A 13,300-nucleotide genomic window follows, 5' to 3' on the forward strand; every position below is an offset into this window, starting at 1 on the left:
CCTAGCCGAGTATTAGTTTGCACGATCGCTCGTTATTCATTATTGGAGCATATCCGTGATCGACAGTTTGATGATCCCCATTTGTGTGTCCTTAGAGACACGGTGCAACGTGGAGGTGCTAAGCAGGTTACCTTAGGTGATGATGGAGTTTTGAGATTGTAGGGTTGAGTTTGTGTGCCTAATGTGGATAGGCTTTGAGAGTTGATTTTAGAGGAGTCCCATAGCTCCTGGTACTCTATCCATCCGGGCGCCGCGAAGATGTATCAGGATTTGCGGCAACATTATTTGTGGCGTAGAATGAAGAAGAATATTGTTACATATGTGGCTCGATGTTTGAATTGTCAGCAGGTTAAGTACGAGCATCAGAGGCCTAGTGGTTTATTTCAGAGGATTGAGCTTCCCGAGTGGAAGTGAGAGCGGATTACTATGGACTTCGTTGTTGGACTCCTACAGACTCGAAAGAAGTTCGACGCAGTTTGGGTCATTGTTGATAGGCTGACCAAGTCAGCGCATTTCATTCATGTGGCAGTCTCCTATTCATCCGAAAGGTTAGCTGAGATTTATATGCGGGAGATTGTTCGTCTTCATGGTGTGCCGGTATCTATCATTTGGGACAGAGGTATGCAGTTTACCTCACACTTTTGGAAAGCAGTTCAGCGAGAGTTGGGCACCCAGGTTGAGTTGAGTACAACATTTCATCCTCAGACGAACGGGCAGTCCGAGCGGACTATTCAGATATTTGAGGATATGCTCCGAGCTTGTGTTATTGACTTTGGAGGCTCGTGGGATCGGTTCTTGCCTTTAGCAGAGTTTGCCTACAACAACAACTACCAGTCGAGTATCCAGATGGCTCCTTATGAGGCTTTTTATAGTAGGCGATGTCGATCTCCGGTTGGATGGCTTGAGCCGGGGAAGGCTCGGTTGTTGGGTACGAATCTGGTTTAGGAGGCCTTGGACAAGGTCAGGATCATTCAAGATAGGCTCCGTACAGCTCAATCTAGGCAGAAGAGTTATGCAGATCGCAAGGTTCGAGATGTGGCTTTTATGGTTGGTGAGCGGGTATTGCTCCGAGTGTCGCCTATGAAAGGCGTGATGAGATTTGGGAAGAAGGGCAAACTTAGCCCTAGGTTCATTGGCCCGTTTGAGATTCTTGATCGAATGGGAGAGGTGGCTTATAGACTTGTATTGTCGCCGAGCTTATCAGTCGTGCATCCAGTGTTTCATGTGTTCATGCTTCTGAAGTATCACAGTGATCCATCCCACGTGTTAGATTTTAGCACTATCCAGTTGGACAAGGACTTGTCTTATGAGGAGGAGCCGGAAGCTATTCTAGACCGGCAGGTTCGTCAAGTGAGGTCGAAGAGTGTTCCTTCTATTCGTGTTTAGTGGAGAGGTCAGCCTCTTAAGGCATCGACCTGGGAGTCCGAGTCCGATATGAGTAGCCGTTATCCTCATCTTTTCTCCGACTCAGGTACTTCCTTCTTTTGTCCGTGCGAGGACGAATGATTGTTTTAGAGGTGGAAAATGTGACAACCCAAAGGGTCATCACTTGCTTTCAGTTGATTTCTGTGTCTCCGAGTCCTTGAAAACCTCATTAGAGTTGCCTCGATTACGTGCACAGTCCGAGCGCGTAGCCGGAAAGCTTAAATATGAAAAGTTTGTGAAAAATGCTAAGTTTTGATGTTAAAATGAATAAATTTGACTTCGGTCAACATTTTGGGTAAACGGACCCGAATCCATGATTTGACGGTCCCAGAGGATTCGTAGGAAAATATGGGACATGGGCGTATGCCCGGAATCTAATTCCGAGGTCCCAAGCCCGAGAAATGAATTTTTTAAGTGAAATTGTTTTCAGAAATTATTTAAGGAAATTTGAAATGAAAACTGATTAGAATGCAATGGTATCGGGCCCGTATTTTGGTTTCGGCGCCCGATACAGGTCTTATATATGACTTGAGTCATTCCTGTGAAATTTGGTTAAAAACGGACATCATTTGACGCGATCCGGACCTTAATTGAGAAATTTGATGTTTAAAAGAGTTTTGAATTTTATTGATCTCGAGGTTTATTTCGATGCTCGTGATGTTATTTTGGTAATTTGATTACACGAATATTTCTGTAGGATATTTTTGAGGTTGTGTGTATACTTGGGTTGGAGTTTCGAGGGCTCGAGTGAGTTTCGAGTAGGTTCCGGGATGCCTTAGGCTTATAAAGTCAGGTGTTGCAGGTTCAGGAAGCTGCAGTCTCTGAACCCTCTAGTGCGGTCCGCGAGAAATCGCGTGCAACCGTTGAGGGGCCAGTGCGGTCGCGGTTGCCTTTGTGCGGTCCGCGGTGGAGGTTGTGCGGCCGTGGTCCATTTACGGTCCGCACAAGGTGCTGAACTGCAGGTCTTCGGGTACGCTAGTGCGGTCGCAGTCTATTTGATGCGGTCCGCACTGGGGGTCTTTGGGGGTATAAATAAACGGGAATTTCAGTTATTTTTCACTTTTCAAAACTCCAAAAAACATAAGAGACGATTTTTTCAAACAACCTTTCTTCTCCAAAATATTGGTAAGTGATTTCTAACTCATTTTCTTCATTCCTTAACATCTTTTAACATGATTTCAACTTCAAATCAAAGATTTTCACGGGGAAAATTGGATGTTTTGGGTAGAACCTAGGTTTTTCTAAAATTGGGGATTTGGACCTCAATTTGAGGTTCGATTTCAAAATAAATTATATATTTGGATTCGTGGGGGAATGGGTAATCGGGTTTTGGTCTGAACCTCAAGTTTCGACCACGTGGGCCTGAGGGTGATTTTGACTTTTTTTTGGGTAAAACTTTGGAAAACTCATTTTCATGCATTGGGGTTGATTCATTTAGCACTTATTGATGTAATTAAGTAACTTGTGACTAGATTCGAGCGGATTGGTGGTGGAATCAAGGGGTAAAGCTATAATTGAGACTTGAGTGGTGTTCAAGGCATCGAGGTAAGTGTTTGGTCTAACCCTAGCTTGAGGGATTAGGAGTTGAGTCATATTTGCTACTTGCTTCTTGTTGAGTACGACGTATAGGCATGGTGACGAGTATCTATACGTTGGTGTCAAGCATGACCGTGAGTCTTAAATTAAAAGTTGTTGTGTTCTTAAATGACACTTGGGTGCTTTACTTAATGATCTTCTATGATTGAGCATTTTCAATAATTGAAATGAGCACAACCTAAGTTGAGATTGGTTATAGCTGATTCTCCCTTGCCGGGATGACTATTTCAATATTGTTGTTCCCTTGCCGGGAAAATTATTACATTGTTGTGTTCCCTTTCCGGGGAGTCATTATATTGATTATTTTCCCTTGCCGAGATTCCTTGAAATTACAAGATATTATGAAATGGGAGTGGGTGGTACGCCTATCACAATATATTATGAAATGGGAGTGGGTGGTACTCCTACCACGAGATATGAGAAATGGGATCGGGTTGCACGCCTACAACAAGATGGAAACTGAAAGTGAAAGTGGTCCTTACTTTTCTTTATCTGTGTTAGAAGTTATATTGTTAGCTTCCTTGTTATTTTGTTTTGTCAGCTACCCCCGAAGCATGTTCCCCTTCCCCAGCTTTAATTGCTTATTATCTGTTTACTTTTCCGCCATATATTATATAAGTGTAGAGGTTTATCTGGAGTCTGGTTCTAGCCTCGTCACTACTTCGTCGGGGTTAGGCCAGATACTTACTAGCACATGGGGTCGGTTGTGCTGATACTACACTCTGCACTGTGTGCAGATCCCAGAGCAGCTTTCGAACAGTAGTTGGAGGGCTTCCTTCAGTCCATCCGGAGACCCAAGGTAGACCTGCAGACGTTCACGGGCCCTGGCGTTTCCCTCTATCTCTATATCCTATTTTCTTTATCTCTTGCTCAGGAACAGTACTATGTATTTTCTTCAGACTTTGTATGTAGTGACTCTTTGACAGTCTGTGGTACTGTGACACTAGATTTTGGGGTATTGTAGCTTAAAAGTGGTAATAGACGTAGCTCTACGCTTTACAAATGTTGACTTCCGCCTATTTCCTAACTTCCGCTTTATTTATATTGTCGCCCTGTGTTTGTTTTAAAAGAAGTAATATGAAAAAAAGTAGTAGATAGTTAAGGGTTGGCTTGCCTAGCTCACATTAGTAGGTGCCATCACGACTCCCGAGGGTGAGAATTCCGGATAGTGACAGTGGACATTTGCAATATTTATTTATCCAGATAAAAATTAAACAAATATTTTATTATATATTGTGTATCTAAATTTCAAATACATATGAATCAAAAATCTAATAAGAAATGCAATATCATATATTAAACAATGAGATAATTTTTTTTTAGGTAACTGAAAATTTTATTAATTACCAGAATGTTTACAATAAGGAACCATAGCTAGACTACATCACACTCTGCTATCTAGTCTAAAAACACAAAGAACTATTCAACTACTAGAGCTAAATTAAATACTAAGCTGCTGAATTAGTTTTTTAATTCTAGTAGATGCCCGAATATAACAAACATATGCAATCTCCCTCACTAATTGACTATGACTCTTTGCTCTTTTTTCAAATTTTCTCTGATTTCTGTCAATCCACATTGTATGCACCCATTCAGTATAAGCCATCTTAAAGATCTAAGCTCTCTGTGATTTACCCTTTGATGCTTTACTGATCCATTTCACCATTAATTCTCATTGTGATGTCCTGAATAGAGACCTGCATCCATTTCAACACTCCTTCCCAGATTTTGTTAGAGAAAATATACTCCATGAATACATGATTTCTTGGTTCATTGTGACTGTTACATAGATTGCATATATGATCAACATTTATCCCCCCATGAGGCAAGTCTATCAACAATCATTAGTTTCCCATACATCTGCAGCCACACTGTGAATTGAGCTTTTGGTCTAGCATCATTTCCAAATCTCAATGTCTTCCAAGTTATTCTCTCATTATCACCAATAAGCTTAAGGTAAATTTGCTTGATTAAGCTGCCTGTTTTGATATCTTGAATCAGTGTCATTGTCTCTCTTCCTTTAAATATTTTCCTTACCATCCATCCTGCTTGTTGAGGGATAGGTACTTGACTGAATTGTTGATTCTTGATGTAGTACGCATGTAACCCCCTGATCCACAGTCTATCTGCCTTATGCTCAATATCCCAACTTGCCTTAGCTATTGCAACTTTATTCCATTGTCTTATATTTAGCAAGCCTAGGCCACCCATTGATTTTGGAGTGCAAACCTTATCCCAAGCAATTAGAGCTTTCCTAGTGATTGTGTTTGTACCAGACCATAAGTAGCCTCGACAATAGGCCTCAATTGTACTTAGTATTTTTGAAGGAATAACAAACAGTTGAGACCAATATGCTTGAATACCAAATAGGACTGTTTGGATTAACTGAGATCTCCCTGCATATGAGAGTTCTTTGCAGTCCAAGATGAGATTCTGGCTACCATTTTGTTGATCAATGGTTGCCACTGAAGTAAAGAGATCTTTTTAGTGGACAAGGGAATTCCCAAATATTTGAAGGGGAGCTCTCCTTTTGGAAATCTTAACAGATGTAGGATTTGATCTTGAATGATCCGAGTGACTCCTCCAAAATAAATGGAGCTCTTCTCTTTGTTAGCTTGAAGTCCTGAAGCAGCAGAAAAGTCCAAAAAATACCTATTCAATATGGAAACAGACTCAACATCTCCTCTAGAAAATAGCAGTAAATAAGATGCACATGATAAATGAGCATTGCTAGTTTAGAGCACTTTGGCTGATACTTGAACTCTTTATTTCCTTTTAACTCATTCAGCTTTCTACTTAAGTATTTCATGGCTAAGGCAAATAGAAATGGTGAAATTGGGTCACCATGTCTTAGCCCTTTAGCTGCATCAAATTGAGCTGTGGATTCTCCATTTACCAATATAGAATAGTTAACTGTCTTCACACATTCTAAGGTCCACATGGTGAATTGTCTAGGAAAGCCAATCTCATCTAGGACTTGCTCCAGAAATATCCATTCCACTGCGTCATAGGCCTTTTGAAGGTCTATTTTTATCATGCATCTAGGGGAGATCTTCTTCCTTGTATAGGATTTCACCAGTTCTTGAGCAAGAAAGATGTTATCTGATATCTTCCTGCATGTACTTCACATACTACTGATGCAATAACTTTCTGGAGTCTTGAGGCAAGAACTTTGGAAATGATTCTGTATACAACAGCACAACAAGCAGTTGGTCTGTACTCTTTCACTGTCACATGATGATCATTTTTAGGGATCAAGGTGAGAGAAGTACAGTTAATAGCTCTATTCATCTTGCCACACTCAAAGAATCTTCTTATTGTCCTTGTAATCTCTAGCCCCACTATACTCCATGCCTTTTTAAAGAAATATGCATTATACCCATCCACCCCTAGAGATTTATCATTTCCAATTGAACTCAATCCAACAACTATTTCTTGGTTAGTAACTAGAGCACACAAAAGGATTTGCTGTTTATGACTTAGCTTGAGTCACTTGCTCATTGTAACTTTATCGATTGCCTTTAGTGAGGGACTAGAGGTCCCCATTAATCCTTTGTAAAATGATACAATATCATCTCTGAGCTCTTTAGGATCAGTCAGTAGCTTAGCACCTGATAGGGAATTAAGTTCCATGATTTGCTTCCTTTGGCTTCTTTCCTTCATGACTGCGGCAAAGTACTTAGAATTTGAATCCCCAAACTATATCCATTGGGCTCTAGACTTTTGCCTTAGGGCTCTAGACTTTTGCCTTAGAATACTCTCCTCAAGCAGGTTCCATTTTTCAAGGTTCAACAAAGCTTTATTCTCTTTAATCACAAGACTGTCATCATATCTGGTTACTATTGCAGCTTGAATACATTTTAGTTCTTCTCTTGCATTCTCAATCTTTATTGATGTAGCTTTAAACTTTTTTTTATTGAGTTATCTGAAGATTGGCCTCAATGCCTTTAGTTTGTTCCATACATTCTGTATAGGATCTCTATCAAGCTTCTTATTCTAATGAACATCCATTAGCTCCAAGAATTGTGCATGCTCACTCCATATGTTGAAGAATCTAAATGGAGTTCTAATACAATGGTTCACACTCTGCAATGTCAATAGCATTGGGGCATGGTCTAAAATGTTAGGGATGTCATATTCTAAGACAATATGGCCCCACAACATCATCCATTCATAGTTACCAAATGCTCTATCAATTTTGCTACTGACTCTCTCTGATCCTTGTTGCTTTTTTGACCATGTAAAATATTCACCTTTACATTGTAACTCATTTAGTAGGGTGGCATTAATACAGTCTGAAAAATCCTTCGCTTCACTGAAACTCACAGGATGACAGCTCATTCTATCAGTAGTCGACAATATTGCATTAAAGTCCCCCCACACTAGCCATGGGCAGTTAATATTATATGAGATATTTTAAAGAGTGTCCCATAGAGATCTCTTTTCCTCCACAGTATTGAATCCATAGACAATAGTCAGAACACATTGAAAGTTAGAAGAGAAATCCCTAACTTCACAGTGTAGTAATTGAGCTTCGACTTTCAGTTCAATTATATTGTAGTCTCCTTGATCCCACATCAGCCACATTCTTCCATTGACAACAGAGGAGTAGTTATTAATAATACCCCAATTAGGAGCAACAGTCTTAGCTATTTTAGGACATCTATGTTGCTTAACTTTGGTTTCCAGCAGCCCCATTAATTTAATATTTTTTGACCTTATATATTTCTTTAACTCTCGTTGTTTATACACTTTATTTACACCTATAATGTTCCATATAAGCCAAGCCATTGCGAAGTTGTATTACCTCCCAAATCAGGAGGCTTTGCTTGTCTGGTTCTCTAGTCCTCTTTTTGCAAAGGCAGTACTTTCCCAGTCTTAGATTTGCTAGTCATAACAACACTCAACTGTGGAAAGTTGATCAAGTTCAATTACGGACTTGGCACTTGCTCCTTGCCTTTATAGGCATTCCTCATTTATCACCCTGTGGAGTAGGTAATTTAGCCACCGGAGCCTCAGTTATCTTCAGTTGCGTTCCACCCTCCGCCTGAGATCTCACTTGTAGTGGTATTTTGTCCTCTTCCACCGGCTCCACTACCTGCCACTTCTCAGCTATCGAGCTCGATGAAGGTTCCGATGCGGGTAACTGTTCCATTGGAATTTTGGTAGCTGCTTGTTTGGATGTTGAATTTACTCTGGATTGAACATGCATTGCACTGCCAAAAGCAATTTGTATCTCTTTCTTAGGTCTTCCCCTTCCCTGACCTCGTCCCCCTCCCATGGACCTCCAGGGCACATGTTAGACTAACCAGCGCCTAGAGAGAAGCAGGAGCAAAATAAACCATAATTCTTAATAATAATTATTATTTACGGTATTATAATTCATGTTTCATAGTAAATTTTAAATGAGTTTAAATCTATGAGATAAAAATATACAATCAAATTATATATAAGATAGTTACAATTAAATTATTGTGATTAACATTAGTCAATAACAAGATACAAATAGTATTAATTAATTTGCTATAATAGATACAATAATATATAAAAAAAATTACATGTCAGTGAATATAGGTTTAATCCTTTTTACATAGCTTATCTACAAACCAAATGCTCTTTGTAAATGCATAAGAATTACCATGGCAAATCTGTGGTTAAGCTGGAAGGAGAGGTTTATAAGCAAATGTTTAATAATTTAACATATTTATAAGATTTACATTTTAGCTCTCTAGAATCAGAGCCAATCGAATTTCTTCCTGAAAAATAAAATAATAAAATGATCTCCAAATTTTCTGTCATTTCAACTGGTTTTTCAACAGACCCTCTTTCTTCATCTCTCTTTCCCTAAAAACCCTAATTTCAACTTCTTCTCTCATGTCCTGTAAAATGACAAGATCAGGTATTTAGCCATCTCTGATTCTTATTATAATAAAAACTGGGCACTTCATCTGCTTTGCATATCAGAATTATGACCCAAAAAAAACATCTAAGGAGCTAAGTTCAATTTAGATTTGCATGATTCTCTTAAATCAGCTGCTAATAATCCTGGATTATGGTGAATTATGCTCTAATTATCTGTTTTTAATCTTGGAAGGTTGGAAAATCTTGAATTGACCTGAATTTGGTTCAGTTTCCGTCTTTCTTTCTTCTCTTGGGTTATTTTTCTGATTGTTGCTTATGGGTTTGGATTGAGTTTTGGATCTTTTGTTTGATTTGGATTGAATTCCATGAAATGATTGAGTCTTGGTAAATAACATGTGAAATCTAACGTGGGTTCTGTAAAAAACAAGCTGCTATATTGATTGAGCTAGTTTTGTTTTGAGCTTTATGCTAAAGGTGTGATCTTTAATGTTGTTCTGTTGTTTGAAAGTGTGTAGATGTAAAAATGAAGGTGGAAGCTAGCTCTAGGGTAATAACATGTGAAATTCTAATGTGGGTTTTGGAAATAGCAAGCTGGTATGCAGATTCAGCTGTTTTGAGCTTTGTGCTAAAGCTGTGATCTAATTTAATGTTGTTTTTTTGTAGATTGAAAGTGTGTAGATGTAAAAAAGAAGATGGAAGTTAATGTATGTGATATCAATCACTTGGATGCCGATGTGCTTTTGCCTCCACGAAAGCGGCTTCTAGCCGGATTGAAGAAACAGAATTCTGATGCTTACTCATCTACCCCATCCCCACCAACTGTTAGTAGTCCCGGGTGCGAGTTTGATATCCGTCTTAATAATCTATTGAAATCTCATTTTGGTGACTCTAATCGATCGAATGAGGAGATTGCCGAGGCCTCAAGATTGGCAGCTTTAGAAGCTGCGAAGGCTGCGAAAGAAGCAAGAGCCATTGCGGAAGAGAAGGCTGCTAAAGCAGCAAAGGCCGTGGCTGCTGCTAAGAGCGCTCTAGAATTGGTTGCCACTCTTTCTGATGAGACAGCAAGTAGGGACAAACATTTGAAGAGGAATAAGATGAAAAAGCATGTTCCTGTTCAGATGCTGTACAATAAGAATAAAAGGACTAATAATTGTAGAACAGATGAAGAGTTAGCCCGGACGTTGCATAGGGCCATAAATAGCTCTCCAAGAATTTTGAAGAACTCAACTGATGACTCGAGAAATCACAAACACAAGAGGCTTAAAAGGTCTTCGCCTTCTGAAAAAACTAAGGTTCAGAATGGAAGTACATCCTGGGAAGGCAACCGTCCTACCACAAGCAATGGGAATGGTTTTGCTAGAGAAAAACATTCAGATGGGCCTATCTCAGAGAAAGGCCTAGTTAGAGTAGATTTAAACACAACAAAATTCAATAAAGCTGACCACACAAAGATGGAAAATGGGGAAGCATCACAATCTAGTAAAGCTGACCATGTAAATACGGAAAACAAGGAAAGAGAATCAGTTATCTCAAAGGAGAAATTTGGGGATTGTCCAGATGATATTTGCAGCATTGGGAAAAAGAAGGGAAGGCTTAAGCAGAAAAAGTTACCCCTCAGCATTTGCAGCTTCAGGGATCAAGCAAACCCTAAAGAGGATTTGAAATCTAAGAGTCCATTGTCACTCGATGAAAACATCAGCAAAGGTACTACTACAAGTAGTAATCCCATGTTTCCGCTTGAGAGGGCATCAATGTGGAAGTGTCAGGCGTTCAAGGCACCCACATGTGTTGAACAAAATAAGATGATGCAGTCATAGTCTTGGACTTGGTATTTTCATTTCAACAACTGCGGCTACCGTGATGAGACTTGTAGTCTGAGGTAGTGTCATGTATGCTTTCTTTCCTTCTTTTTATAGATAAGGCCTCTTCCGTCCAGTGTCTTTTTGCTTTTTATGGGCATTGTAATGTTTTGGACATACCACCATGTATATTTTGACAATCAATTGCTTGCATATTTTGTATTGCACATAAAAGATGCCATCTATATTTTCGTCTGGCAAGTGGCAGCAGAGCCAGAAATAAGATGGAGAGACAATTCGGAATTTTCTGAAGTTTCCTTTTTCAAGTCTGTGGTAAAAAATTCTTAGAAGGACCATGACTTATTTTAACATTGAAATAAATACAGAGAAAATAATCAGGGATGGCCTGTAGCCCCTCAGAAATAAGAATGGAAACCAACTATACTCGTTATGTGATACTGGTTCATCCACCATCCAGATTACATATGTCCGCACAGCTAACCTCTAATCTCTGTTTGAGGGTCTAGCTTTGACTCGGAGAGTCTCGTTGATGAATGAAAATAGATTTTCATTTTCATCACATATTTTTTCACATTGACAGGATGTTGTCAGCTTATGGAATGCCATTCCAGGTACTCTTGTCCATGACAAACGTTTGGAGTCATCATCAGTAACTCTGAAGGTGCTATATCGATGATTAAAAGGGGTTCTCCATTAAGGGTCTTCCTTGTCCATGACTGCGATATAATTTCTGATGCAGCTATGTTCTCATTAAGTGTCTTCCTTTAATGAATCTGACTGCGATATAATTTCTGATGCAGCTATGTAAAAAATTGGCTTCTTTTTTTTTTCGGTTTTAACTGTGGTCAGTAACTTATCAACCAGTCATTTTTAGCACTACATTGCATGCATAATGCCTTGAATAAAATAGAAGGGGCAACCCGGTGCACTAAGCTCCCGCTATGCGCGGGGTCCAGGGAAGGGTCGGATCACAAGGGTCTACTGTAGCAGTCTTACCCTACATTTCTGCAAGAGGCTGTTTCCACGGCTCGAACTCGTGACCTTTTAGTCACATGGCAACTTGAATGTTCTTTCAAAATTTTGCGCGTGATTCTTGGTCATGTTTTCACTATGGCTGTGATTGCCGGGGTCAGGAACTGTTTATGCGTTCATTTACATGTGTTTTTCCCTATTGAAAGTTTGGTTGTTTGTAATTCTTCTTCATTAAATCTTTTAAATCCACAGAATGACTGTTCTGCTTCATTTAGTTGGTTGAAGGAGCTACTGTAAGGTTAGGGAACTTGGACTTGAGTTTTTCTGCTATTTACATGCTTTTTCTTTGGTCTTTCTTGATGGACAGCCTTCCAAAATGGACTTGCCCTAGTTTTCATACCCTTGTTAAAAAAAAAAACACTGTTCTTTTTTTGGTGAATTGAGCTTGCTTCTTTCTATCATAGTTGCCTTTTGTCATGGAAAGAGGATGTTAATCTTAAAAGGTTAAGTAATTAAGTTCCAGTCCATTTCTTCGCATTTGTAAAGTCTTCGGGCAGTATTACCTGGTACCTATGCTAGTGGGAGGTAACAGGTATTTGATGGATTAATCAAGGTCCGTGCAAATTGATCGGACACCGCCTTTACAACCTCCCCCCCAAAAAAAAAAAAAGAAGAAGAAGTAAATCATTCATTCAAGCTGGAGGAGGAATCATCCATTGTCCTGTAAGAAACTCTGATTTCAGACTTAAGCTTAAGTTCTGTAAGATGGAGATGGAATATCAAAGAACTGACTCAGTTTTTTTTTGAGAATTTCAGATATTCTACGGTTCAAATTCCAGAGTGCCCAAGGTTTTATTCCAACTTTAAAAACTTATTATTCTTTCCCTTATTCACTTTGCCTTTATGTCTTTTTAACGTTATTTTCATCAGTTCAATATCCAAAGGAAAGCCGAGAATTCAACGGTGGCAGACAAAAGATTGGGCCAATTCTTAGCTTGAAAAACGAGTGACAGCCAATTCAAATGTAAATACAGTACTAGATAAGCAAATTGGCTAATAGGCTTGATTGTGAGAGTAGCTAAAGCTAATTATGATTGTGCCCAGTTGGGTGAGTTGGGTACATGTTCTGTTCATTCTTAGTAAGTGTTTTGATGTTTAACTGCCTTACCAAGTCATTGTCTTGGTATAGTTTGTGCCATTATTATTGTTACACAACGCCTTCCTGATATTCTTTGGAAGGGCAACGTAAGGCTAAGCAACCGATGTCAGTGCGGTTGCTGTCCGCCAATGAGGTCCCCTCCGCACGCTAGACTAGATTGTCAGTGCCGTGCGGGAAAACCAATGTCATGAGCAATTGCGGAAGCTGAGAGAGAATTGGGTTTTGAATGATGATGATGATTTTATTGATGACTGAAATGCTGATTACAAAGATGCGGTGTCGAGGGGGAGAGACACCAGAAAAATGCTTGCTTGAAATGTTTGATTGTTTGGTCCCCCTTAATAATGCTTAAAAAAAATAAACCAACATTACATGACTAGTCCTAATAAAGCTGTAGAAGCACACTGAAATGGAAATGATGTAAACTAGCCTATAATTACAATGAAAAGGACTTAGTTTATTACAA

The 13,300-nt window shown here is 39.3% G+C and overlaps 2 protein-coding genes across 4 annotated transcripts; one reads left to right on the forward strand and one right to left on the reverse strand.

Annotated features, from left to right (window-relative positions):
* Positions 1-4,824: 4,824 nt before the first annotated feature.
* On the reverse strand, positions 4,825-6,058 carry LOC142177522 (uncharacterized). Its single transcript, XM_075246515.1, has 2 exons — positions 5,695-6,058; positions 4,825-5,486 (listed from the first exon to the last, which is right to left on the reverse strand). Exons 1-2 carry the CDS (start codon positions 6,056-6,058, stop codon positions 4,825-4,827), a joined length of 1,026 nt encoding a protein of 341 aa, XP_075102616.1.
* A 2,694-nt stretch (positions 6,059-8,752) lies between these two features.
* On the forward strand, positions 8,753-11,579 carry LOC107796767 (uncharacterized). 3 transcript variants are annotated; one of them, XR_001650495.2, is made up of 3 exons: positions 8,757-8,920; positions 9,547-10,762; positions 11,284-11,579. XR_001650495.2 is itself a non-coding variant. In XM_016619576.2 (2 exons), exon 2 carries the CDS (start codon positions 9,576-9,578, stop codon positions 10,698-10,700), a length of 1,125 nt encoding a protein of 374 aa, XP_016475062.2. In that variant the 5' UTR covers positions 8,753-8,920; positions 9,547-9,575; the 3' UTR covers positions 10,701-10,916. The 3 variants fall into 3 exon arrangements, 2 of the variants coding, with proteins under 2 accessions (XP_016475062.2, XP_016475063.2); XM_016619576.2 differs by lacking the exon at positions 11,284-11,579 and having other exon boundaries at positions 8,753-8,920; positions 9,547-10,916; XM_016619577.2 differs by lacking the exons at positions 8,757-8,920; positions 11,284-11,579 and adding an exon at positions 9,362-9,477 and having other exon boundaries at positions 9,547-10,916.
* The last annotated feature ends 1,721 nt before the right edge of the window (positions 11,580-13,300 follow it).

Source organism: Nicotiana tabacum, chromosome 3 (assembly GCF_000715075.1).
Source record: "Nicotiana tabacum cultivar K326 chromosome 3, ASM71507v2, whole genome shotgun sequence".
In the NCBI taxonomy this organism is placed as follows: domain Eukaryota; kingdom Viridiplantae; phylum Streptophyta; class Magnoliopsida; order Solanales; family Solanaceae; genus Nicotiana; species Nicotiana tabacum.